The following is a 25919-nucleotide window of genomic DNA, read 5'->3' as shown; positions in this document are numbered from 1 at the left end:
ATGACATAAGATTGCAATCTCTAGAGTTGTTTGTGCACTTTTTTAAAGTGATGTTAAAAATAATGAGGCAACAAACAAAAATGGATTAACGGATAAGCTTTAATGTGGTGCTTAAATAAAAGTGGGCAGCCTAACTGAAGCATGTGAGATTGGGGGGGGAGGGGGAGACACAGCTGAACCAGTGTTTGATTCAACAGTATGTGTGCCAGTCATTCAAATTGCAAAGGTGCGAGGAACCCTTGTTGCTGAGGGCCATGCAGCATGTCTTCTTTTTATATTAATGTCTGTCTCCATCTGTAAGTGCCACATTTTTTAAATGCTCTGATGAACTCTGCTAGTCTCATTCTAATCCCAAATCCAGTTCACCCACAGAATGGATTTATTTAAATTATTAATAACCCTAAATGCTACATTTGTAAATTTTAGACATGAGCATTAGTTTGTGAATAATATTCACTTCACTTGTACAGTTATGGTGTCATGGATTCCATTTATCTTCTGTGTGGAAGACTTTCAAGCTTCTGACCACTTACCCATCCAAACTCTCTAGTTAGTGAGTTCCTTCATAAATAGTTTTACTCTAATAGTCCAACAAATATATCCACGATATGCTAAGGACTGTAACTGGTGAGTTTCCCTGATTTGTGATCTTCTTGTATTTTATGTGGTATTATTTTTTGTTTCCTGTATTTTAACTTTATAAACCGATATGCAGGCAATGTGACGTGCATGACACAGCACTCCAAAACAAAGCAAATGACTGAAGCTGGTGTTTTATACTGAAACGTTTCACATTTTAAAATCTGCTTGTTTTGGAGTTTTACCTTTATTTCAAAAAAAAAATTCCATGTTAAGAAAATAAGGTTTTCTACTTAAAGCAGACCAAAATCATTGTCTGTAGCTAAAAATAAAACTACTGCTTTACCTATTATATTGACCAATTATATTGATCAGTATAGAAGCAACGTGTTGTGGTATCTATCAGTGCTTTGATATGGTCTCATCCTAGTCAGTGTTTTAGGATGTTGTGAATTTGGGGGGAAAGGCTAGATGCAGTGTGGCAGGTCACAGTTCTCAAATCCATGAGATAGCATGAATCATTTTGACATTCCAAATCCATTTTGTTTATGTAACAATTTAAAAATATATATATTTAATGTCTCTGATTAATATTCCATATTAACAGCTCTTATTTTAAAAGACATGCATTATTGAGCCATAATACATTATGCATTAATAAAAGAACAACAACAACAATAGATATTTATCAAGAAATGGAGAAGATAAACAAAAATATATATAGTGGAGTAACATTTAGCTAGAAATAGTGTTGAAAATATCAAGCAAAGATGGAATTAGAAATTAATTACTTACAAGGGTGACTCACTTTTTCCACAAACCAAGCACAAGAAGCATTTAATCCTCAGAGAGACTTTTTTTTTTTTTTTGACAGCTTGGTCTAAATTAACCACAGGGGTTGTGTCAGTCTAAAACTGACATTTGCACTGTGCTGAAATAAGGCTTTTTCTGTGTATTGGTGGCCAATCACCCCAAGAGCAATCTATCCAATTCCATAATTGGAATCCCATTATCCTCCACCCTACTTTATAAAGAGATTGCTTGGCTTAATATTATATAGGTTGATCACTTCCCAGTGGTCTCTCTAAGATCTCCTGTTCTAAAGGGTTGTAAGGAACTGGGAAATTACTTTAAGCTGATAGTACTGATAATTTTCATAGTTCATGTATGGAGCAGAAGAGAATAAAGCCCTAATTCTTCATGTTGTTATGTCCCTTTGTAGGCTGAGTATCGGCAGTGAAGAAATTAAGACAAAGTGGGGTTTTGCATTTTCAGACTTGGTCTTTAATGGTCTATCAGGAGGTCACTCAAGATCAGGCTGGGGAAAACTGGTTGCTCTTATTGCACTGAATAAGTAATGCCGGACTGACTTACTCTACAATAGTCCTGAGGTCATTTCATTGTTGCTTATTATGCCTGTGGTTGAATAAGATCGCATATCGCTGCCTTTGGGCCTCTTCTTTGTGAGAAAGGTTTATGTAATATTTTTCTCACATCGGCTTTTCACATATCTGTAGGTATGGGCTTGGGTTTGTGTGCACGCCTGCCAGAATTTAGAACTTTTTTTTTTTTTTAAGTATATGCAAGAGATTTTTTATTCATGATCAAGTGTGCTGAACAGGCTCATAATAAGCCAGCCACCATTCACAATTTTTCAGCATTCAGAAACTTCTCAGTTCCAACTGGTGTGCTTGTTCCTCACCACTTCAAAGGAAGTTCTGCCTAGGAAGCAGTTGTACCACTTAGCTTGCTCACAGCAGCCAATCAGATTTGCAGGAAATTCTTGATCCGGTTGCTGGAAAGCTTGTTTCTTTTCCTTCCTAACCCAAAGAAGCTCTCTGTTACTACAGTACTTTGTGGATATATTAAGAATGTATAATTCAACGTTCCGAAACCATCCTCTAGCCATAAGGAGATGGAAATTCAGCAGCTTTTAACATGCATCTAGTTTTTGGAGAAGAATAGTAAAATGGCAATCTTAAGAGACATCAAATATGAGTTATCACATGTAAGAATGAATCTATATTTAGTATTTTCCCCTCAGAATTTTCAGGCGCAATCATTGCTTCATTGGAAGTTGTCTTCCTCCCCAGCCCCATATAAGGTATTCACTTGGTGGTGGGGGGGTGGGGGGGTGTCATTTGTTAACTTAAATAAGCTAAACAGCAGATGTTGTAGCTATTGAACATTAATATGAGGCAGAAAACATTTTGAAATGGTAAGAACACATTTTTATTTTATCTGTTTGTTGTTCCAGTCATTTGCATTCATTGGAAAGAAACAAAGCAGTTTCAAAGTCTCATGCAATAGATATGTGAAGTTCCTTAAGAAATATTCATGATTCTTTACCCCTCAGCTCTAAGATTTTATGTGTGAGTGTACATGTTTTGAAGATGGGAGTTGCCCTGGCTAGAGATGTAAATAATTAAACACATATTTATTAAGATTGTATTAATCATTTATACCATGAGAACGTAAGGAGAGCCATGCTGGGTCAGACCAAAGGCCTGTCTTGTCCAGCATTCTTTTTGCACAGTGGCCAACCAGATGCCAATGGGAAGCCAATAGACAGCACATAAGCACAGTTATAGCACCCTCCTGTTTGTGATCCCTACTGACTGGTGTACATAGGCATATTGCCTCTGATACTGGAAGTAATATATAGCTATCATGATTTGTAGTCATTCATAGCCTTATCCTCCATACATTTGTCTAATCCCCATTTAAAGTCATCTCAAGTTGGTGGCCATTACTATATCTTGTGGTAGCAACTTCCATAGTTTATGCGCTGTGTGAAAAAGTACTTCCTTCTGTACTTCCTTCACAAATGAGCTTCATTGGATGGCTCACACAAAGTAACTTTCAACAAACTAATTCAATTTAAAGGAACAAATGTTGTGGGTAAGATCCAGTCCCAGGCTTGGATCCAAAAAAGGGTTCTGCTCATGCAAAGAAAGGTCTTCCTACCTTCTCCTCCCCACTAGAGTTGCTAAGTGTGCCCCCATCCCCCAGCTGCTCCAGAGGGTCTGGAGACCATCCAGAATGGCGGGGGATGTTGTGGTCTGCTGCAGTGGGAATGGGGAAATGGGTCTTTTGCTCATGCAAGAGCAGGTTTGGATCCAAGCCAGGGTGCAGAACTTTTGAATCCTACAGACTCTAATGAGAAGGTGAGGCAAGTTCTTAAATCTGTTGCTCATGTTGAATTAAATGGAACTTAAAGTATTTAACTTTGACTAAATTGTGTCAGTTAATTTGTTAATCATGTTTTAATTTAAAATGTAATTAAATGTTTTAAAATGATCTTGACAAATACTACCTACAAATAATGAATCATAGCAGCAGCTATAACAAGACAACTTCAGTAAACTCCAGGATCAGCAAGGACCAGAACAACTCAAAAAGTGTTCAGATTTGTTCAGTTTTCATTTTTGTTTATATTACCATTTCCGATAAACACATTTTAAAAGCTGCATGAATAGATTAAAACTTAAGCACATGTGTGCATCTCCCACTGAAATTCATGAAGCTTAAAAGTACTTAGCTTTGCTGGATTTTTTCCAATAAATATTTTAAATTATTTCATAAAAATGTTAAGATCTTTAAGAAAATTAAATCTGTGTTTTTCCACAGGACCTAAGAGACATTCCAGAAGAGTAATTGGTAGGTCAGATAAATGAAATATATTTTATATAGGATGGTGAACAGCAGGCTTATTGATTTTAGAATGAAAGTTCTAGATCAAATTTCCCCAAACTGGTGCCATCCAGATGTACTGAACTATAATTTCCCCCATCCACATTAGCCATGCTGGCTGGGGATGATGGGAAATGTAGTCTGGTTGAGGCTATTCTATATGCATAGAAAAAATGCTACCGAATTGCAAAACTTTTCAACAATTAGATTGATTTGGACTATTTCTCCATCATGTTTATTTTATTTTCTTTAACCAGGATGTTAATACGGGCGATGGGAGTGAATTTGCTGACAGTGGGATTGAGGGCGCAACGACTGACACAGACCTCCTTTCTAGACGTTCAAATGCCACAAACTCAAGCTACTCTCCAACAACTAGCCGGGCCTTTGCAGGCAGCGACAGTGGCAGTTCTTCTACTGGAGATGGGGCCCGTCAGGGAGTCTATGAAAACTTTCGGAGGGAGTTGGAGATGAGCAGCACCAATGATAATTTGGATGAAGCTGGTTCTGCCCTGAGTGATGAACAGAGCAGTGGGACTCTGAGTTCCCCAGGACAGTCTGATATCCTTCTTACAGCAGGCCAGGGGACTGTACGGAAAGCTGGAGCTCTTGCAGTGAAAAACTTCCTTGTTCACAAAAAGAACAAGAAGGTGGAGTTAGCCACACGGAGGAAATGGAAGCAGTACTGGGTTTCCTTAAAAGGTACAGTGAGTAAATTTTCACTATTTACCTAGACATCCCCCCCAAAAAAGTACAGAAGTCAAACTATATAGTAACAGTAGAGAATGTTGCATCTACATCTTTGTACGAATGTATGTAAGTAGCAAACTTATTGAGTGGATTATGCATTACGATGTAATGAATTAAAGTAACTCTATAAAGGTTTGTCGTATGACTGGGGATTTCTGTTTCATAATTCACATTTTTGATGGCAAAATATTCTGCCAGTACGTTTCAGTGGCTAGAGTATTGGATTTGGATGTAGGAAATCCAGGTTAAAATCCCAGTTTAGGCATGACACTTGGAAAGTGGTCTTAGGTGAATTATTGTGTCTCAGACAAACATTGTTGAGGGGGGCTAAATTGTTTCTTGGAATTCTAGGAAAGGAAGACAGGATACAAATGTAGGGATGGACGAAAGTCACTTACCTGGTCCCGCAGCTTGCTTCGCGGTGGGGGGGAGGCGCTCCGTCCCTCCCCCTGAAATTCTGGGCGGGGGGGAGGTGCTCCGTCCCTCCCCCTGAAATTCTGGGTGGGGGGGAGGCGCCCCGTCCCTCCCCGCTGAAATTCTGGCTGGGGGGGAGGCGCCCCATCCCTCCCCGCTGAAATTCTGGCCGGGGGGGAGCGCCCCGCCTCTCCGGCCCCGAAAGTTCTTTTCCTGCCAGGATGCAAATGGCAGCGGCTGTAGCCACCGCTGTTTGCGTCCCTGGCCTGCAGTCAGCCGTGATAGGCTACGTAAATCTTTACGTAGCCTATCATGGCTGACTTTGAAAAAAGAAAAAAAAAAAGCACATACGCAAATGTAAATATTTATGTAGACTATGGCCAAAATAAGGGCAATGGTATTTGCGTTGCCCTTATTTTCGCAGTGGTCTACGTAAATATTTACGTAGACTACCCGGGCCAAAATAAGGAACGCAAATGGCGGCCCCCATGGGCGCCGCCATTTACGTACGTGCTTTTTTTTTCTTCAATGTCAGCCGTGATAGGCTATGTAAAGATTTACGTAGCCTATCACGGTGTTTTTTGAAAATCTAGCCGTGATAGGCTACATAAATCTTTACGTAGCCTATCACATTTGTTGTTGTTGTTGGTTTTTTTACTTGGAAATGGTGGCGGCGGCAGCCGGTCGGAAGACCGGCAGGAGCCGCCGCCGCCACGGACATTCGCTGAAGGTAAGTCCCATCCCGGGGGGGTGGCGGACCGTTTCTCCACCAATTTTGGGGGGCCGAATTCATTGGCATTCGGCCTCCCGGAGATTCGTGGAGAAATTCTCCGACATCCCTATAATGTGACTTACAAAAAGCAGTACCCCAAATATGCCTATTATGCCTGCCAACACTGTCTTGTGAAAACCTACTTGTAAATGGGTGTGTATAGGTGGCCGCAGGACAGACAGTAGAAGAAAATGGAAATGGATGCAATTTGATCTTGATGCTACTAAATGTGTCTTTATTTCTGTTTCTCATTGGCCTTGTTTTACATAATGACAACCCAGAGTATGAATTGAATTGTGGATAGATGCCTATTTATGTCTGTGCGATGAATCATGGGTTGTTATCATGTGCAAACCCTGCACTATGGTTTAACTATGGCTACTTAACCACAAATAACCCAGGAAGAGAAGCCATGGTTTGTTATTGGTTTGTGAGCTCTAGGTTGTTTGTGGTTAACAACCCATAGCTAAACCATAGTGCAGGGTTCGCATGTAATGACAACCATGGTTCTATGACAACCCATCCTCAGCCCATGTCTGAGTTGTCATTATGTGCAAACCGAGTCATTTTCTTGCTTTTGTTTCAAAATCAGCAGCCCTTTACATCAGTTTTCATCATCAGTGAAAATGAACGTTAGAAGCAGATATATGATGGCAGTCATTTAAGGTCACAGGTTTTTTAGTTCATCTTATCTGTGAGTTTAACACTACTGAAATGTTTGGATTTTTTAGTAATATAAACTTGGGCTGGGAGGATCTTCTCTGGTTGTAGGAGGGATAGCACCATGGTATCCCTCCTACAACAATGAAATACATTGTTCTGTATTTCAGAACAAATAAGTTCTGAAATACAGGAGACCCAATGCCCCAGTTTTAAACATATTTACTTAGAAATAATAAGTTCCAGTAGCTACAGCAACCCACACGGGCTATTTCCAAGTAAATTTGCCTGAGATTTCAATCTGAGATTCTGTTTCTATTCCTGCTTCTGATCTCCCCTGCATTCATTGTCTACCTACTTCCAGATTCACAGATTAGGCTGGCCACATGGGTTTTATTTATCTTACTTATACCCTGCCTTTCTTCCAGGAAATGGCACTCAAGGCAGCTAAAAACAATAAAAACCAACATTTAAAATAAGAACACAATTTTAACAAACCATAAAACAAATACATTAAAAACAGGATTAAAAAAACACAACAATAAAAGTATAAAAACAATACCCAACCCAGCAAGACAAGCTTACATGCCAAAGGCCTATTTGGATAAAAACATATTTGCCTGCTGGAAGATGTACAGCAAAGAGGGAGCTAACCTAGCCTCCCTCTGCAGGGAGTTCCAAAACCTGGGAGCAGCCACCAAGAAGGCCCTCTCTCTTGGATGGTATGTGTCTTGGGTGAGTGCAACCTCGGTGAGATGGTTCCAAACTGGCTCACATGGAAAGTATGCATGCGATTGCAATTTTTGTTTCACTGCTTCACCTTCCTAATAGGAGCTCTTCTACTGTAGGCTTAAGTTGCAGCATGTGACAGAAAACATTAGGGTATGGAAATAGGAGAGTGGGATCCACGGTTCTGAAATGCCTATTGGGGGTGTCAGGCATTTCAGAACTGTGGATCCCACCCTCAGGAACCTGAGAAAACTGGGGATAAGCTCCTAACAGAATGGGTCACCTTGGCCTGTGTAGACGGGTACCTTCCCAATAAAAATATAAAACTAATTCCCATTATTTTATCATCCCATCTATGCAAGCATTGAGAAGAAAGGGTCAAAATGGAAGTGCTCGTAAGAGGTCAAGGGGAAAGCCACATTGCAACCAAGTTCTCTGTTTTATTGTTCTGAAAGGTCACCAAAGACGGGAAGGTTACTTGCCGAGTCCAAGGAATAAAGGCTGGGCCTTGGTGATTTCATTGTTATGCTTTTTTTGGTAACAAGCACTGCCTGGAGCAGCAGTTTATAGGAGCTGAATGTATATAACAGCTTCTATTGTATAGCAACTGATGCCAGAGAAATAGACCAGATACTTTCCATGGCTGAGTGAGCAAAGGAGGAGGCCATAATCATTCTAGCTCAGGCAGCATGATAAGAGAGCATGATGGTGTGGTACAAATAAACAAAGCGCCATCTGGAACAAACGAAAGAAGGAAGGATGAACATAAAAGAGGTGTTACTTTAAAGTGTGACTTATGTTGATTGTTTGTCTCTTGGATTACTGGGGCTTAATAATGTTAATATTTAGGCTTTGAAGTTAACATCTGCTGTGTCCTGCTAAAAATAGTGTTCTGCAAGTCTTAGGTTAAGATGATAACTGTGGATAGCCTGAAAGTAGGACAATAATATAAACATTTTTATAGTGATTTATTATTGCCTGATGAACGCAAGCACTTAATTGCATCCTTCCAATGCGTGCAGTTATACCTTAACTGAAAGCAATTTTTTCTTTCTGTGTTAAAAACACGTTGATCAACAGCTAAAATATTATAATGAAATGGAAACCTCATGAGTACTTTTTCTGTTGCTTTTCAGTGAAGCTAGATCAGACTAATCTTCTTTTCAGAAAATTTCTCACAGTTAATTTTAAAAATTTGAACTTCATCACCTTGCAGCAGATCATTTTTTTTCCTTGGGGTATATCTTCTTTTACATTCCTTTTCTGGCATTGTTTTGGACATCAATGATCTTGCATTCTGACTCCCCCACTTTGGGGGATTATTATGGAAATCTTAGGGCAGTGTTAGTTGTGCAGATGGGGAAAGATTCATATGCATTTGGATTCGTATGTGAAAATGCATTCTGTTTTGACCTGCCAACTAGGCATCAAAGTGAGCTCTAGTTCAAGAAAGCTTATATCATAATAAACGTGTTAATCATTAAGGAGCTACAGGACTCCTTAAAAATTATTTATGCACATTGTACTTTTCACCACCTTATTTCCCATGAAACACTGAAACTGATATCAGTTTTAATTTAGGCTTTTAAATCAGGAAACTGATCAGTTTCAGGTCTGTTTCCCCTTAGAAACTAGTTTTACTTCTGCTTAAATGGTGGTTTGTCATCTTCAGAAATTTATTTGCAACTAGTCATTACTTTACTCCCATGAAGAATGAACTTGTTCAAAACTCAAAATAGGGGGAGCCCAATCCAGGCCAAAATTCATATGGATGTACGCAGTCCATGTCCAATGAAAACCACGTACCATATGTTTTAACCATATGAGTTTTAAAAATGTGATAGGATAAGCATCAGCTTCCTTCTGTCACAACATCAGGTCCCTATTCCAGCTTCCAGAGCTACTTCTGCTCAGGCCTACTTTGTACATTACAATAACAGTTGCCTTGCTTCTGTATGAAAGGATTCTTTCAGCTGTTTCTGACAGGACTTTTGTTTCTAGACCCATTATCCTGGTTGCTCTTCCAGTTGATGCAGAGATGTTTAGCATTTATTGTCTGTTTAAAACATCTCCGTGCCAAATTAAACATTCTCCCAGTCACAAATAGTAGAGCTATATGTGACTGTTTTCCCTGCTCTCCTGCAAGCGTGCGCAGCTCTGAGTCAGAACGGGACCATGGTGCTTCGAGTGACAAGGATTTATGGTCCTCCCCACCCACAAACACACCTGTTTTCATCCTGAAATCCCACGCCCCCCCTCATGGGGATTGGGGGGTTTTAAAAAAGGAAAAAATGTCTCCACTTGAATCAATGCAGGCTTTTTTCTTTTTTTACCCCCCCCCCCATCCTGCCCCATGGGGGGAGGTGGAATTTCAGGATGAAAATGGGTGGGTGGAGCTTAAACCCTCCTGTCCTGAAGCACCATGGTCTCAATCTAAATTGGAGGCATGCTTGCCTGCAGGAGAGTAGGGAAAACAATTACACTTAGCTCTGCTGCACATGATTAGGAGAACATTTACTTTGGCCCTGGCATTCTGAACATGCTGTACAGATCCGTACTGTAGTTGGTTAAGGAATTTCTACTGTACCGATGCTGTTAAGAATGGGATGCCTAAAGTAGCCCATAATATGTGTGAAAAATGAAAACCTCCTTCTTTTTCTGGCGTGATATCGCACATACTTGTAACGCTCATTTCTCAAAGACAGGCACTGAAGCCTGGCCCTATGAAACCAAATAGCCCCATCATTAGGGCTTTCCCCCAAAACAATAAGGGAGCACCCCCTGCCAAAATAGCCCATTGTGGACTGAGCATGCTCAGTGGGTATTGAATGCTCATTGAGGAGGGTGGGGATGGAAAACCGAATGGTAGGATAAGAGAATGGAGTGGATTGTGGAGGAGGTCATGGCTGGCTGACTGACTGGAACAGTGAACTGTGCACTGCTGCATTTTGATGCAGGCCCCACTTGAGTTAACTTAATTCTGAATTTTGATTATTCTCCATGTTCGCATTGTATACTTCTGAAACATGAGACTCTGCTTCAGAAGGGCTGCAATGTTCTCTTGTTCATATGTGTAGCTTGCTAATGCTTCACTGTTTTTCTTAAGGATGTACATTATTCTTCTATGAAAGTGATGGCAGATCTGGAATAGACCACAACAGCATCCCAAAGCATGCAGTCTGGGTGGAAAACAGCATAGTGCAAGCAGTGCCTGAGCACCCAAAGAAAGACTACGTTTTCTGCCTCAGCAATTCCCTTGGTGACGCATTTCTGTTTCAGGTTTGTTCTGTCCTTGGCTTAGTATATAACTCTTTTCCTTCCTTAGCACATCCTTCAGGCAAAGACCTGAATGGTGCCCCAGCAGTTGAATAACACCAAATTATTGACCTTCCTAGTTAACAACAGGTGGTCTTTGCTTATCTAGGAGAATCCCAAACACTCCAGTGTCAAGATGTAACCAAGTGGCTTTGCCACTTTATTCAATTTAGAGTTGATAAGAATCTGCTCCTAGTTTCTTAGCAAAGTCAGACTACATTATGGAAATCAATGACTGTGCTGTGACATATTTTGGGCGCTGTCTTCTGCCCCAAGGAGATATGGAGATGTGATGAATATGCAGGTAATATCTTTAAAACTGAGTAGATCAGGGAAAATATACCTTACAGCCCAATGATCCTTTTATTTGCAGATGAAATTATAGAACAGTACACTGCTTAGCACAAAAGTACACTCAGGTTTTTGTTTATAGCTCTGATCTCTGCTTCCAAATAGATTCGTGTTTTTTCCCCTAAGGAAGAACCTGTCTGTGGAGATCAGTACATATTCTTCCTTTGAGGTTTTGGGGGGAAACTGAGATTCATGTGTTACAGATTTTCTTCCATAGATAAATAGCCTGGGCTTGGTCAATGGATTCTAAATGTTTTACCATCCAGGGAGCCCTTTCCATTGATTTGTCTGCCAAGGACCTCTGTGTATTGTAGAGGTTTCTGCGGAAAGATTTGGTTGCCTAATTCATGTAGAGTTCAGGTCAGGCCTTTTTAGTTTTATCGTTTGCCTATGTGATATTCTTCAGGTGCTGCACATTACAGAGGAAGATCAGTCATAGTGGGCAAGCGGTCTCCCAGTGCAGCCTACCTGCGAGGTACTAATCCTCTCACTGAGGAACCCCTGATAAGATTCCAAGGTACCCTAGGTGTTCCCAGAACAGATTTGAAAACTAGTGGACGTGGCTAATCCTTGAGGTCCTTCCTTATACTAGGATGATATGGTTTGGAATTAATAAATAGTTCTGTTTATTAAGATGATAAAAACTAGATGATGGTGATGACTTTAAAGGTCATCCCTACAGGTCATTTCAAAGGTCATCCCAATGACCATTTTAAAGGTCATTCCCACTGCGCAGGATTCTGGCTGTCATAGAAGCCTCTGTGCTTACCGCGCTGTAAACGGAGGCCTCCTCCCCGCAAAAGGTTGTGTTGTATGCTGGGTGAAGGGCTACGTGATACTGGCGCAGAGCTACTTGATGCGGCCCTGTCCCCACCCATGTGTTGAAGTAAGCCATTTTAACAATGCCTGAGCAGGACTAATGTAATCTATGAATGGAACCCCATTTCTTTTCAGTTGCCCAGTTTACACAAGGACTCCCCTCCCAGCAGCTGAGCAAGGGAGTAGGTTCAGTTTTAGACAGGCGGCATGTACCCACCTTGTGATTTCTTTTTCCTATTACTCACAGTTTAATGTGGACATTTCATCACTAGAACAAACAATAGACATTGCCCATTCAACTGTAATAGGGGTTCTCTAATAATTATATTAGTGGGCTCATCATAGCACAGCACTATGTAACTCGTAACTACGCCCAGATTTCTGTTGGTCCATAGACCTCAGGCACAGTAATCTCCTAGAGTGATCATATTTTGCAGTTCTGGGGTATTAAAGAGTTTGAAATCTCAGAGTGTAGTTCTGCCGCTTCTCTTCCTCTCCTGAAGGTCTGAAACATCAAAATGTGGAGCTTATTGGAAGGCTTCAGATCACTCTAGTGATCTCTTTGCTCTCTGATGGGAAGTCCCTCCATTCTGGCTGGCATAGCCAGTCTCTTGAAGAGAGATTTATAATACAGAAACAATTTCTCAACATTGTAATTGCATTCTTTTATATAAATTACAATACAATTGTAGCTCTGTTCAGGTATTTGGCACCTGTGGGTACTGAACACGTGAAGAGGCCAACAGGAACATGTGGAGCTAGCCCACCCCCCATGACATCACTGTATGTGCCATCCATGGCACCAACTGATGTGTGATTGGCATCAGTGTGTAGGGAGCTGGTTCTACATGCATAGGGTTTAGGTCAGTCAGGATTCCAGTCCCTATGCAGGAAACCCCACGCAAGTAGAAGTGGCCCCTTTAGACTGATGCTGATCATGTGTTGGCTGCAGTGCATGGCCAGCGTGCAGAGTGGCCTTGGGTGTAGGCTAGCCCACTGGCTTCTTCACAGGTTTAGTACCCATGTGCACTGAACACCTGAATAGGGCTTGTTTTTCATGTAAATCATAATAACCCTCAGCTAAGTTATGGCCTGTACAACTCTAATTTATGTACTATAACCATAATAAAATATTAACACTGTCTCTGACTTCAGCTATAATAACTGTAGGTCAACGTTTCCTTCACTATCTGAAAGAGCAAAATGTGGGGCTTATTGAGCAATTTCAGATGAATCTGGTGTACTTCTCTCTGAGGGGAAGTATCTCCACTCTGACTAATGTAGCCAGTCTTTAGAACAGAAGAGAGGCTCTTTGGTATTGCACGTTTTCTTCCTTACATGGCATCTCCATTTAAGTGTATGAGTTAGGAATAACCTTATGCTCTGACTTCCCCTTCATAGGGGATGGTTTTCTCCCCCAGACCTTCGTCTCATTTATGCAACATATTTTCCCCACCAGTTAATTTTAAATACTGCATTCTTACAAGCCAGTCCCAGTCCTCAAAAGCAGACAGGGGGTGCGGTCTCAGTTGGATTTGGTCCTTCCATGGAAGTTTTTTATACTTATACCAGCGACAGCTCTGCCTTGCATTTATTTTCCTACATGTAGTATAGGGCAGGTAGAAATATTGCAGGGCCATATTTTTCCCTTTTTAAGGAATTCCTTCTCGTCCTTTCTTCCTCTTGTGTTTTCACCTCATGAGTGAAGTGCATTTTCCATACTAGAGTGCTTCATTTGGGCAGGGGTGGGGGTGGGTAAGTGCAGGAACATATGGAAACGGCATTAAGGAAATACACCATGAAGACCCTCCCCCACTGGGTCTACTTAGAACACTGCAAATCTTACAGATGCATTTTATTTAGGAAACCGTGATTCTCAGAAAACAAATGTAATAGAGGCTAAAGACGCAAAAGGTCACATGGAGTGCATGGGCTTTGTGGTAACATAGAGCCTTATTTATTGCAAGTTCCTTGCTGAGACATCAGAGCTAGGTTTTCCTGTAACCTCATGTGGGAAAGAGCACAAAATGAACTTTAAAAAAAGAAAAATGAATAAATTAGTGGGTTCTTTTCTTTAGATTTGTGAAACTATTTGTTTGGTATGTGCTGGAGCCCTTATAAATCTAAAGGATTTAAACAGTGAAACAGAGATGGATTTGGGAGGAGGGAGAAAAGATTGGACATAATTATGGATATAATCTGCAAATTACTGTAGCCCCTAAGCTTGATTTGTTATGCAGAGAATTGCTAAAGTGTGTACATTGTTTGAGCTAGTAATAATATACCTTTGCCCACATAACTCCTGAACGTTTATGTAGTATGTAAACAGAATAAACAAGTATGAGAAGTTCCTTTACAACACCATGTTGGTGTTTCTAATTTTCAGTGCATAAGTCCTTCACTGTTCTTATCTCATTTACTATGTCTACCTGCTGATGTGACTGAATGCAGTACAGCGAAAGTATGCATTTCGTTGTAATCCTATTCTTGCTGTCTTGCATCCAAACATGCCACACACATCCTACTAATTTCCTCTTCAGTCAGGCAGCTATGATGAGGCCTACACAAATCCATTAAATTGAAAGTCACATGCTGTTGCCAGATGCTTGCAACATCTTAAAACTGTATGCTCATATTTCAGGTATGTGCAGTTCTTTGCAAGGTTTCACCTTTCCTTTGGAGGCAGAACAGCCTCCTTAGCGAAATAGCTCAGTCTTCCTATTCTTTCCCCCCAAATATAACCTAAAATAATAATAGTAGTGTTCCCTTTCTATGACCATCCAGTCAAAACATTGCCATAACTAATGACTAAAGTCTTTGATGTGGTAAAGTGTTATAATTTAAACTTCTCTCCCAGTTTTCTGTATACAATATGAATCAGGGTTCTAATTTCTGCAACTAAAGAGGGTTTTTTATGTGCTGTTTCTAGACTTCTCCAGGTTAACTCCAGAGTGGGTTGGGGTGGGTTTTTTTACATTGCCATTTAGTTTCCATTTAGCTTGTTTGCTGAGTGCAGCTATAGATATTAGAAAATATATAGTGTGCATGTTGGGAGATGGGGGAAGCTGTAATAATTTAGAATTTGTTTTTGCACAAACTGTTATTATTGTTAAAATGATGTTCACTTTTAATTAAAATTAAACAGGTCAAAGAAAAGGGGTGAGGAGGATAACAAGTAAAATGACTTAGCAAACAGATATATGGGTTGGGCTTTGAATCTTAGTCACATGAGGGGCTGGTGCAGACGGAGACCTAAACCACAGATTGGGAGTGGACTCCATGCTCCTTTCTCCTGCTCTCCCTGCCCATAACTGTGGTTAATGGTTATGTCTGCACCATTGTTAACCATGATTAATGCTATCCAGAATTTGCACTCAACTGAGGATTTGAAATCACGTTTTAAACTAGTTTCAAATCATAGGTTAAGAGTACAGTGGATCACTTAATCCTCCTGTTTTCATTTTAAAGACTGGCACTAGACTTTGTAAACTTTTCCAGCTGACTTTCTACCTGTGGAAAACCATAATAAGAAGGTGACTTATGGAGATACATTCATCTAGCAATGAGATGATCACTTTACATGACATTCATATGATATGCTCTGGGAAAAGAACAAGCTACATAGATACTAGTGAGTGTTTGGCTCTGCCTATTCAGTTACAGTCAAGGACATTTTAAATCCAATTCTATTCATTCTGTCGCTGCCCAGGGAAGCAGGACAGGTCTTTAGTTTCATCTAAGAATCAGGGACATACGTTTTTCTATTTAGCAGCCTATTCTCTTGTAGCAGTTATGGCTGAACATTATTCATTTAAAAAAACAACCCAGCACGTGTGGTGCTATTCATCTGGGTAGCATTGCTAGGAGAACAGAGTATGTTGCCTTATCATTCAAAATCATAGTAGATCTACTAAAGCTTTCAAGTTACTTGCTCTTTGATGTGGGCGATTCTGTTCTTTGCTAGTTTCTCTCTTCAGCTATAAAACATGGGAAGTCTCACAGAAGCATTGTGAAGATAAAATAATTAATGATTATGAGCTTTCTCAGCAGGGAAGTGCTCTTCTTTTCATCACTGCTGTGATATCCATGGACACCATGTCCATTAACTATTTTATGAATTGTTACAGGCTGGCAATGTAATTGTGCTATAAAAATAAATAGGCATGCATTTCTGGCTGCCTCAGGGATGATGCAGTCTAACTCACTGTGTTCAATGATGAGCTGAATATTATTGTAGCTTTGTGATGGTCCACAAGGACCTCTCCAATTCTATGATCCTGTGGTTTTAATTTCTGAGCTATTGCTGGCAAACGTTCTGCTGTTGTTAGCATTGATTCGACTGCTGAATACACAGTGACAGGTGAAAGGGGGCAAATTAAACACACAGGCACACCTATACCGACACAGAGTAGAATCTGTTTTAATCATATCTGTTATAAGCAAGATCAAGAGAAACAGTCTTTCTAAGCCAGCCTGTGATAACCAAGAGGATTCTGGCTTCTTTGTTTTTTAGACTTCTAGCCAAACAGAATTGGAGAACTGGATTACAGCAGTTCATTCTGCTTGTGCAACAGCAGTAGCACGACAGCACCACAAAGAAGACACTGTCAAGTTGTTGAAAACGGAGATTAAAAAACTGGAGCAGAAGATTGATATGGATGAGAAGATGAAGAAAATGGGGGAAATGCATTTCCTCAGTTTGTCTTCTGTCAGAGACTCCAAGAAGAAGAAGACCATTCTTGACCAGGTAACTTTACTTGCATACATTAAGTACACAACTGTAAAATAAATTCGGAGTTCCAACAGTGTCTGCTACTGCGATTGCCCCAGTAGTTAGTGACCCAGTTCACAAGTCACGAGTAGCTGTGAATAAGTGAGAACAAGCAATCATGTTGGCTCCCAACCGATGAGTCTTTCCTGCTGAGCTAAACAACCCACCATGGGTTCCCATTCTGGGTTGTCTCTCCCCCAACAATCTAGAGTTCTGGGTTCAGACATTGCAATAAACAACCGAGGGATGGAGCGTCTCTGGGTTATTTAGCCCCTCCTGTTTGCAGTGGGAGTGATCAGGCAGTCGTGAACCAGCATGTTTGCTCCTGCTCGGTCATGACTACCCAGGGTTTAAAAAAACAAACAACCTGGGTAGTTATGACATACTCATGAAACAGGTCAATGTAATAGTAAGAAGCTATTGGACTTCTTACTTGTTTTCTCAGCTATATTGCTTGCAGTTGGCACTTTACAACATAGACTGGTCTCTGTCCCCAAAGAGTTTTGACTCCGGTCATCTTCCGTACCTTATACTTCCAACTTGATGTGGATAGCTTTCAACCGATTTTGCCAAACAAAACTCTTGGAAAATATCTGTCCTACTAATACATTGGCAATTTAGGCTACAATTTTAAGCACATTTACTAAGGAGTAAGCCCCATTGAACTCAATCCTATAAACATATATAGGATTGTGCAAGGAAACTAACATAGGGAGCTTCCCTTGCTGAGCTGCAGCTCTATAACCAGGGCTGTGTCTAGAATTTTAACCGAACAAAAAATTTGCAGCATTATGGAGATTTCCAGCCTCTTGAAAGTATTTTGTACCAGCAATCTGCACCACACAGACTGACAGTAGCACTCCGTAACTGACAGATGTTAATATATTCCCCAGTGTATCTTATTCATTTTCTTTAGTACAGTGACAAACTTCATTGGTTCTTAAGCTCACATATTAGGGATTTTTAATTTTTTTTGCTATGATTTCTGGTGTCTTCATATCTCTATTGTGTGTTGGGGACAAAGAGGAGAATCTGGCTGTAATAAAGAAGAAATTAAAACCAGAGCCTTAGTCTTATTAGCATCATATCAAAGCAATAGCTGCCTCTTTGAAAAATAAGGATATTTATTTTGCTTTAATTTAGAAAGTTAAATTCCTTTTTCTTCCTCAGGAATATAATCATTTGTGCAATAGAAGACATAACTTGATGAAATGTAAACTTTAAAGTATTTGTGCATTTTGTGTAAATGTATTTGTGCATATGAACTTTAAAGTTTATTCATCACTGACTATTTTTTCCACAACCTCTACCGTCTTTTTATAGATCTTTGTTTGGGAACAAAACCTGGAGCAGTTCCAAATGGATCTCTTTCGGTATCGTTGTTACTTAGCTAGCCTCCAAGGAGGGGAACTGCCAAATCCAAAAACACTGCTTGCATTTGCAAGTCGTCCAACTAAAGATGCAATGGGCCGTCTTGGAATCTTTTCAGTGTCTTCTTTTCATGCACTGGTGAGTTTAAACTGATGCCAGAGGTTCTTCTTGCTAAAATAGAAAGCATTTGATGCTTCTCTGTGAAGGTTAAATGAGCGCTGTTGCTGTGCAACTTCTGGTCATTTCAGTGGGGTAGATGCGTACATGGTTTCTGCTCCCATATCAATGAAAAGCTGAGTGCTATCTTTGTGGAAAATTCTTTCCTCTGCCTACAGTTTTTTTTGTGTTCCTTAGCCTAACTTCTTTAAAAGGGTTGGTTATTTTGTTATGTATTTTTAAATGTACATTCAATTGCCATTCATGCTGCTAAGATTCATTGTTAAGGGTCAAGTTTGCCAGCCTAAGCTGACTGGTTGCTAGTGTTTCACTATGCCAGTGGCTATCTGCTTGGGTCATTCAGATACTGGAACGTTCAGGGGCTCATATGTATTACCAAATACTACCAGTTTTATTTCTTTATACTGTTTCCTCTTGTGGTTTATTTTCTGCTTCCATCATTGGCAATAACCTCTTAATATGCTAATACACACGCACACACTCACTTTATAGTGGCAATTTTTGCTGAGTCAAATCCTACACAAATATCAGCATTCAGTAATTTGCTTATGTGAAGTTTACATGTGCAGCTTCCATAACAGCCTGTGCTGTATTTAATTTTTTTTTTCCTGAATGTATTCTGCGGATATTCAGCAGCTATCCTATGTTCCTTCCAGTTTTTTGTTTTTTTGTTTTACCCGATGCATGGGACCTCTCTAGCTTTTAGCAGTTTCTAACACCTACATAGGAGTCTACCCTCTCTATGGTCTATGTAAGATCTGGCATTTTGTTAGATTCTCTTTCAGATTTGATATGCGAACACCTAGAATAATCAAGTGACACTTCAGGTTGAATCCAACAGTGCCCTTCTGTTGGTGAAAGTGGCTTGGATTCAGCAGAGGTTCCTGCTTACAGAAATGAGGAAAACATTATTTTCACTGACACATACCCTCTCCCCCGCAGCCCTCGAAAATCTTCTCTGGATGGTTGGGGGACTATCTGGAACAGTGTGGGAGGTGGTGCAGGTGTGCAAGAGGCAAGGATAATCAGCAAAAATCGCTTCCTCCTGTGAGCAGAAACCTCCAGTGGATCCAAGCCCCTTCCATCATTGGAAGGACTTCTTCCTTCCACAAAAGGGAACCATTGGATCAAATAGTATGTCATTTTTTCCAAGGAAAAACTTACCTGACACTCTACATACAGATTCACGTAACAGGCCTATAGAAAGGAAGGACTTTCTATTGGTGGCATTCCTTTATTTCATGGAACTGATTTATTATTTCTTGCTAGTCCTATCATGAAGATGTGGGTCTGTTGGGGCCAGTTTTGACATAACAACTGCAAACCCATGTGTCAGCTACAGACTAGTATTGGCCTGTACAGTGTCTGGTTGTTGTTGTTTTAACCACCACTCTTGTCCTGCCACCTCTGTAGCCTGGTGAGACAACTCATGAATAACCCACAGTTCAGGGTTCACATGTAACAACAACCCAAAGTTTAAACAATGCAGAGTTCACAACCCAACAACAAACCATGGGTTCTCTTTCTGGGTTGTTCATGGTTAACAAACCATGGTTTATTAGTGAGGCTGGGTTCACACGTCATGACAACCAAGAATTCAACAACCCATGGGTTAAATAAACTATGGGTTAGCATTGTGTGCGAACCAGGTCCATGACTAGAAGTAAGCGCTGGTAGAAAAATGACTTAAAAGCAAGTTGGCTTGGGTAGAAAAGCATGGGTGAGGGGGGATTCCACACCTCACTACCACCTGACCATGCCAAACTTCAAATCTTCCCTTCCCATGCCCCTTTTTTGTAGTGACTTTGTATGACCTAGGTCAGGCCAGGTCCAGTCACACCTAGTTTTCAGCTCTGTGTGTGCAGATAGATGAAATAAAAAAGAGCACGCCAAGTGAAATCTTCAGCCATGTTTTTCATTTAGCATTGCAAGTAAATGATCAAACCAGTGAATCAAAAACTGGTTGAAGCCACCAACTTTGCTCCTTCCTGTTCACTACCTCTTGGCTCTTTCTGCTTCCTGTATCTCAGGGGTAGATAACCTCTTTCAGCCCAAGAGCCAAATTCAGTTTTGGAGAAGGTATTAGGGACTGCATTCCAGTAATGGGCAAAAAGGTCAGGGCCAAAAATACCAAAACACAATACAGAATGCCAGCATATATTAGCTTAAAGCTCTTACTGCTAGTAACTAAGCCTTAGGAGAGACATTTCAAACTTTGAGAATGAGGGGGAAACTGCACAAAAGCCGGAAAACCACCAAACAATCAGTGGTTGTGGGAAAGGGGGTGGGGCCAGGAGAAGGGGATGTGGCCATTTGCGGGACCCCCAAGGGCCAGATTTGCCCCCTAGTCCTGAGGCTCCCCATCTCTGCTCTGTCTCCAGAAGGGGCAAGTTCACTAAGTGCCCCCCAGCAGAGTGCCTGAAATTGGGGAGGTTGTGTGACTTCCGTCTCGACCACCCAGCTGTGGGGCATTTTATTAACTTTTCCTGGCTGGAGATGGAAGAGCCAGAAGGGAAGTGAGCAGGGAGGGACAAAGCTTCAACTAGAGTTCAGTTGGTTACTGTGGTCATCCGTCAGTTTAATTGGGAAGGTGGCACACAGTGCTGTGATTGCTTTGTTCTCTAGCCTAAGAGGATAAAAAGTATTTCCTCTGTGCCACAGGGACGTTTGCAGGTTCTGTGGAGGCTCAGCCTCAAACTAATTTTGAATCTTCTTGCAGTATTTTAAAACTGTTTTGTTGATTTAGTGTTAGGATAGGGCATGTCCATTGCCTACTTTGGCAGGAATACTTTGTGTGAAATAATTCATTTTAAAATAGTTAGGTGAAATAAAACAGCTAAAACATTGCAGGGTAGAAGGCACATGTATGCATTCATCTGTAAAAAAAATTGTACACCTTAACATGCATATTAAAAATATGTGATGTGGCTCTCGGCATATGATCCCTTTGTGGTGCTTTTGATTCACACATTTTATGGCGCTTGGCAGGTGGCAGCTCGTACAGGTGAATCCGGCGTCAGGAGAAGGACGCAGGCTATGTCGAGATCGGCAAGCAAACGAAGAAGCCGGTTTTCTTCCCTTTGGGGCCTGGACACTACTTCAAAGAAAAAGCAAGGGAGACCAAGCATTAATCAGGTAGCCTCCAGAAATGGGATACGTCTAAATTAGGCTGTTATGTCCATAGTCTGCTTTAGAAATGTGCATAGAAAAGTGTGCAAAGACTTCTTCTTTAAAGCAAAGCTCCCTTGCATATGCAGAAGGTTTTAATTGGCAGGATGCATCCAAAACTGGGCGCAAAGCAGCGAACTGCTCTTTTGGTTAAGGGGTAACTTGTGGATGACTTGCTGCTGCAGGTTACAGTTACTGCTATTGCCTGCTCCAAAGATTTAACTGTGTTTAACCCTGAGATGGATCAAACAACTTTTTTCAGCCACATTGTGCATGTGAAAGAAGATAAAAAGATAAAAGCTTAGATTTCATGGAATATTGTCACTGAAATAAGTAACAGCACTTTATTGTTGACAATTAAGTCTATATAGAACAGAGCCCCTAATCTTCTAACAAAAAATATTTTGACCCTCTCCTCAGAGAAATCAGTTTTAATGACAGTTTCAGGCTTCTAACATTGATATGTATGCCTTATCCAACTGGAATTAGAAGCTTTTCTTTGGGGAAGTTTAGGGAAGAATAGAGAGAGAGAGAGATGTATGGGACAGATTTTGCCAGTCTTATGGTCAAAACTACACATTATTTTAAATATATAACATGCTGTTCTCATACTCTTTTTCTGATATTCAGAGGTAAGTAAGCACAGTGGGGTGAGCAGATCCAGATTAGGACTGCAGTGCTTGGCACCAATAGGGGCACTTTATTTTACTATCAGCTACCGCCATGTGGGGGGTGGGGGTGGGGTGGGGGTTGTAGCTGAGGAGGGAAGGATTAAACCTCCCCTATCCTCCCGGCATACTGTGGTCCTGATCTAGATTTCCCCCTCCACAGCAAAGAACAGAAAGAGAATTGTTTGACCCATAGACATTTTGGCATTTAGGAAAGCTTTCAAACGCTTAAAAGTAGAGTGCTTTGCATGCACAAAGTCCTGGGGATCAATTTCTGGCATTTCCAATTAAAACGATGAGGTAAGAAGTGATGGAAAAGACTACTGCTTGAGGCCCTGAAGAGCTGCTGCCCATCAGAGTGGGCAATACTGGGCAAGATGGACCAATCATATAAGGGACCTCCATATGTTCAACTGCCCCCCCCCCCCATTTTAGCTCTTAGAACTACTTGGCCTGGTCATCCTCCCTTCACATAATCTCCCTGTCACTGTAGATTGTCCAGCCATATGGGTCCTTCTTGACTTCCCATTTCCACAGCACTTTCTAGCTGCGCAACTTAGGAGTAGCCCAGAACCACAGAGGAGCTACTTTCTACCAAGGGCTGCCCATGTGGAGTGGTTCTCATAGGGTGTGAATTCTTGGTGGCAACCAGACTGAGATATGTTTTGTTAATATAGTCAACGCGCCCTGACTGGGCTTGTTGGAAGCTATTCTGGAATCCAGATACCTTGATGGAGAGAGGCCCTTTTTCGTTTTTCCTTTTGGGATACAAATAGATGATAACAGATCTTGATGAACAATGTGAGAAAATTAAAATACAGTAAAACCAAAGTCAGTTCACTCATCAATGGGTCAGTTCACATGTCACGCTAAGCCACCCTTCCTTGCCTTCCTGTAGCATCATATCTGCTGTGGCTTTTTGTCCCTGGTGCTCCTGATCATCAGATTTGCACAATTCAAGGCAGTGCCAGGAAAATATCTTCCATATTTCCTTGCTTTAACAGTGCTTGCTTTTTGCTGAGTGCTGCCATTGGTAGCTGCCCCAGTTTGCCTATTAATATGGCTGGCACCTGTGGGGTAAGGGTTTTTGTCTTTTGACAGTGATAACTGTATTTCAAACTCTGCAAAGCCTGTGGCATTGTGGATGCTTTTTTATGAGGATTAGACTATTTGTGCTCTAGGGAGACCTTCAAGATTCACTTGGAGCAGATTGTCTCAACAGCACCTATTCCTGTAGTGTTCACAAAAACAATTGCAATTTCAACAACCAGGCTAAATGGTGGGAACCTTTGCATAGTGATTTAAGTCCGCATCCTGATCTTATACTAATTAGACAGATAGACAGACAGGCTAGGACCTCGTCATGCAAATAATAAAGGTATTCTCACTTGTATTCATTCATACAGTTTGATATAATCCTTTGCACTAACTGGAACAGAGATTAGTTCTTTACTAGCAAGAGACTGATCACAAACAGTTCAGAGGTTGCAAAATAAAGTTCCAGCTTATTATATTTAGCTAGTTTCATCTAGGGATCTGTAAACACTTATTAAAAGACAGTGAGGATTTATCTAAAGGCATGGGATAGAAACCAGGACAAGCTATACAAGCTAGGAATTCTTTATAGACTTTATAGACTACATATAAAATATTGGTCTCTGTTGTTGCATTTTCATGCCTTGACAATGAAGTATTCTGCTTTCTATTTTTGTTATAGGAGTATATAAATACATAGCAACAAAATTGTGTGGATTTGGGTGGGGGTGGAAGGAGCGTACCCTGTCACTTCCTAAACATTGGGGACCACATTTGGTGATTCAATAATGGGAGGCTTTGGGGAGGCTTCATTTGTGATTGCATTCCCTCCTCTTATGTCTGTATTCAAGGTAGTCATGGCATATATGCCCAAACAAAAGTAATTTAATCCCCAACCATATTGGTTCTTCTTTTCTTCAACCTCTTCCATTTTTATATCCACATAATATAGATTTAATCCCACCATCAATGAAAAGGTTTTTTTAAAGATGAATACTTGCTCCCTTTGGTCTATTTGGCCAAGTGCTATTTCACATGCCTGATACATGTAATTCTAAAATTGTGTTGGCTCCCCTGTAGTCTTTCCCTTCAAGAAGGGGCATGGTGATTAGCTAGAAACTCTACTGCCCTGAGTTGATCCTAGCAAATTGAAAAAAAGCTGTGTCCAGAGCAGCCACTTCCACTTGCTTCACTTTACATTAAAACATGGTTCAATTAAGCTCAGTTGACTTTGCCACCCAACGAGATACAATGGTGGCGGAGGGATATCTTCAAATCTGAAGTAGCAACAGGAAGCAAGTTGGAATCTGGGCTTTAAATTGAGAATTGGAAACCAGGAGGCCCTGTTCCAGGTTGACTAAAGAAGGGCCATTCTCTTCTTGTGACTATTCTATTAGAGTTCAGCCACTGCAGCTTCACAGAGAATGGATAAGAAGATCCCAGTCTCTGTGAAGTTGCAGCGGCTAGACTCGGAATATTTTTTGGTGGAGAGGCTATTTAATCGATGTGGGTGCTAGATTTGGCACTGGTATAACTTTTCTGCAATCTATGAACGCTGAATTTTCATACAACACAGAAACTAAGTGTAGCAGTTCTTGGTGAGTACCATAACTTGGTATTCACACAGGGTGTGTGTGTAGGATTGGTATTAGTTTAGAGATGCTACTTTATAACATTTTGAAGGTATCGTTAGGGTTTGGCCACAGAGAACTCATCACCTCCCTTGGCTTGGTATTCCTCCACTTTTCACTTGACACTTCCTTTAATGGGTCCCACTAGTTCCTGGTTTAGATTGTGTACTGTTTTGGACGTTGTTTGGGCAGATCAGATAACCAGTCACATTCGCCTATTTTTCTAGTCAGGAAAGAATTTTATCCAAGTTTAATTGATATGGTAATTTCCCCCTGAGCAGTTATGAGATATTTCCAAATTTAGAAAGCATGTGCATCATCCTATTGTCTTTTAAAATAGCACTTTTTGTGCCTCTGCAGGTGTTTGGTGAAGGAACTGATTCTGTAAAGAAATCTCTAGAAGGAATATTTGATGACACCGTACAAGAAAGCAAGGTAAAAATAATGGACGTGCTTGATTTACACAAAGGAGTTCAATTAGCTTGTGCATCTTTTTTTAGAACCAAGCCTATTCAAAGTAAAGTGCAGTAAAATCCTGATGGGAAGAGCACGTCATGCAGCAGCAAGGCCCTGCCAGATGACAAGCTGTTTGAAATATAACCGAACATGAGGTTCAGGGAGCTTGGCTCTGCTCAGCTCCAAGTGTGCTGCAGAGATGGAAGCTCCTGAGTATCCATTGACATTGGAATGAATGAGGCCAGTGGTTCCATGTTTGGACTGGAGATGGACACAATTCTGATTCCATTGAGATGATTGTCAATATTATCATCGATGTAACTTTTATCTCTGAAGAATATTAGGCCCGTAACTTTCTCTTATAAGACTCAGCAAATAATTGATTTATAATAACTAGAATTCTGCTCTTAAATGCATGTTGACATCTGCCTCTAAAAGATAATGAGGTTAGAATTTTCCCAGAATATAGATTAATCTCAGCATTGTCCTGCTAGATGAGACCAAAGTTCCATCTAGTCCAGCATTCAAACATGGCATTCTGTTGATTATCCCACCCTCCC

The 25919-nt window shown here is 40.7% G+C and overlaps 1 protein-coding gene across 1 annotated transcript in view; it reads left to right on the top strand.

Annotated features, from left to right (window-relative positions):
• TIAM1 (TIAM Rac1 associated GEF 1) overlaps positions 1 to 25919 on the top strand; it is a 252285-nt gene that overhangs the window by 153303 nt on the left and 73063 nt on the right. Inside the window, exons 6-11 of the mRNA XM_084843614.1 lie at positions 4530 to 4974; positions 10704 to 10876; positions 16596 to 16829; positions 18177 to 18362; positions 21390 to 21536; positions 25264 to 25338. Of these exons, the coding sequence (XP_084699740.1) occupies positions 4530 to 4974; positions 10704 to 10876; positions 16596 to 16829; positions 18177 to 18362; positions 21390 to 21536; positions 25264 to 25338 (1260 nt within the window). The remainder of the gene's footprint in view (positions 1 to 4529; positions 4975 to 10703; positions 10877 to 16595; positions 16830 to 18176; positions 18363 to 21389; positions 21537 to 25263; positions 25339 to 25919) is intronic.

This window comes from Heloderma suspectum, chromosome 3 (genome assembly GCF_057233095.1).
Source record: "Heloderma suspectum isolate Gila_16-S chromosome 3, 16-S_ref, whole genome shotgun sequence".
Classification (NCBI taxonomy): Eukaryota; Metazoa; Chordata; class Lepidosauria; order Squamata; family Helodermatidae; genus Heloderma; species Heloderma suspectum.
The sequence above is the reverse complement of the archived record's forward strand: the minus strand, read 5'-3'. Positions and strand labels throughout refer to the sequence as shown.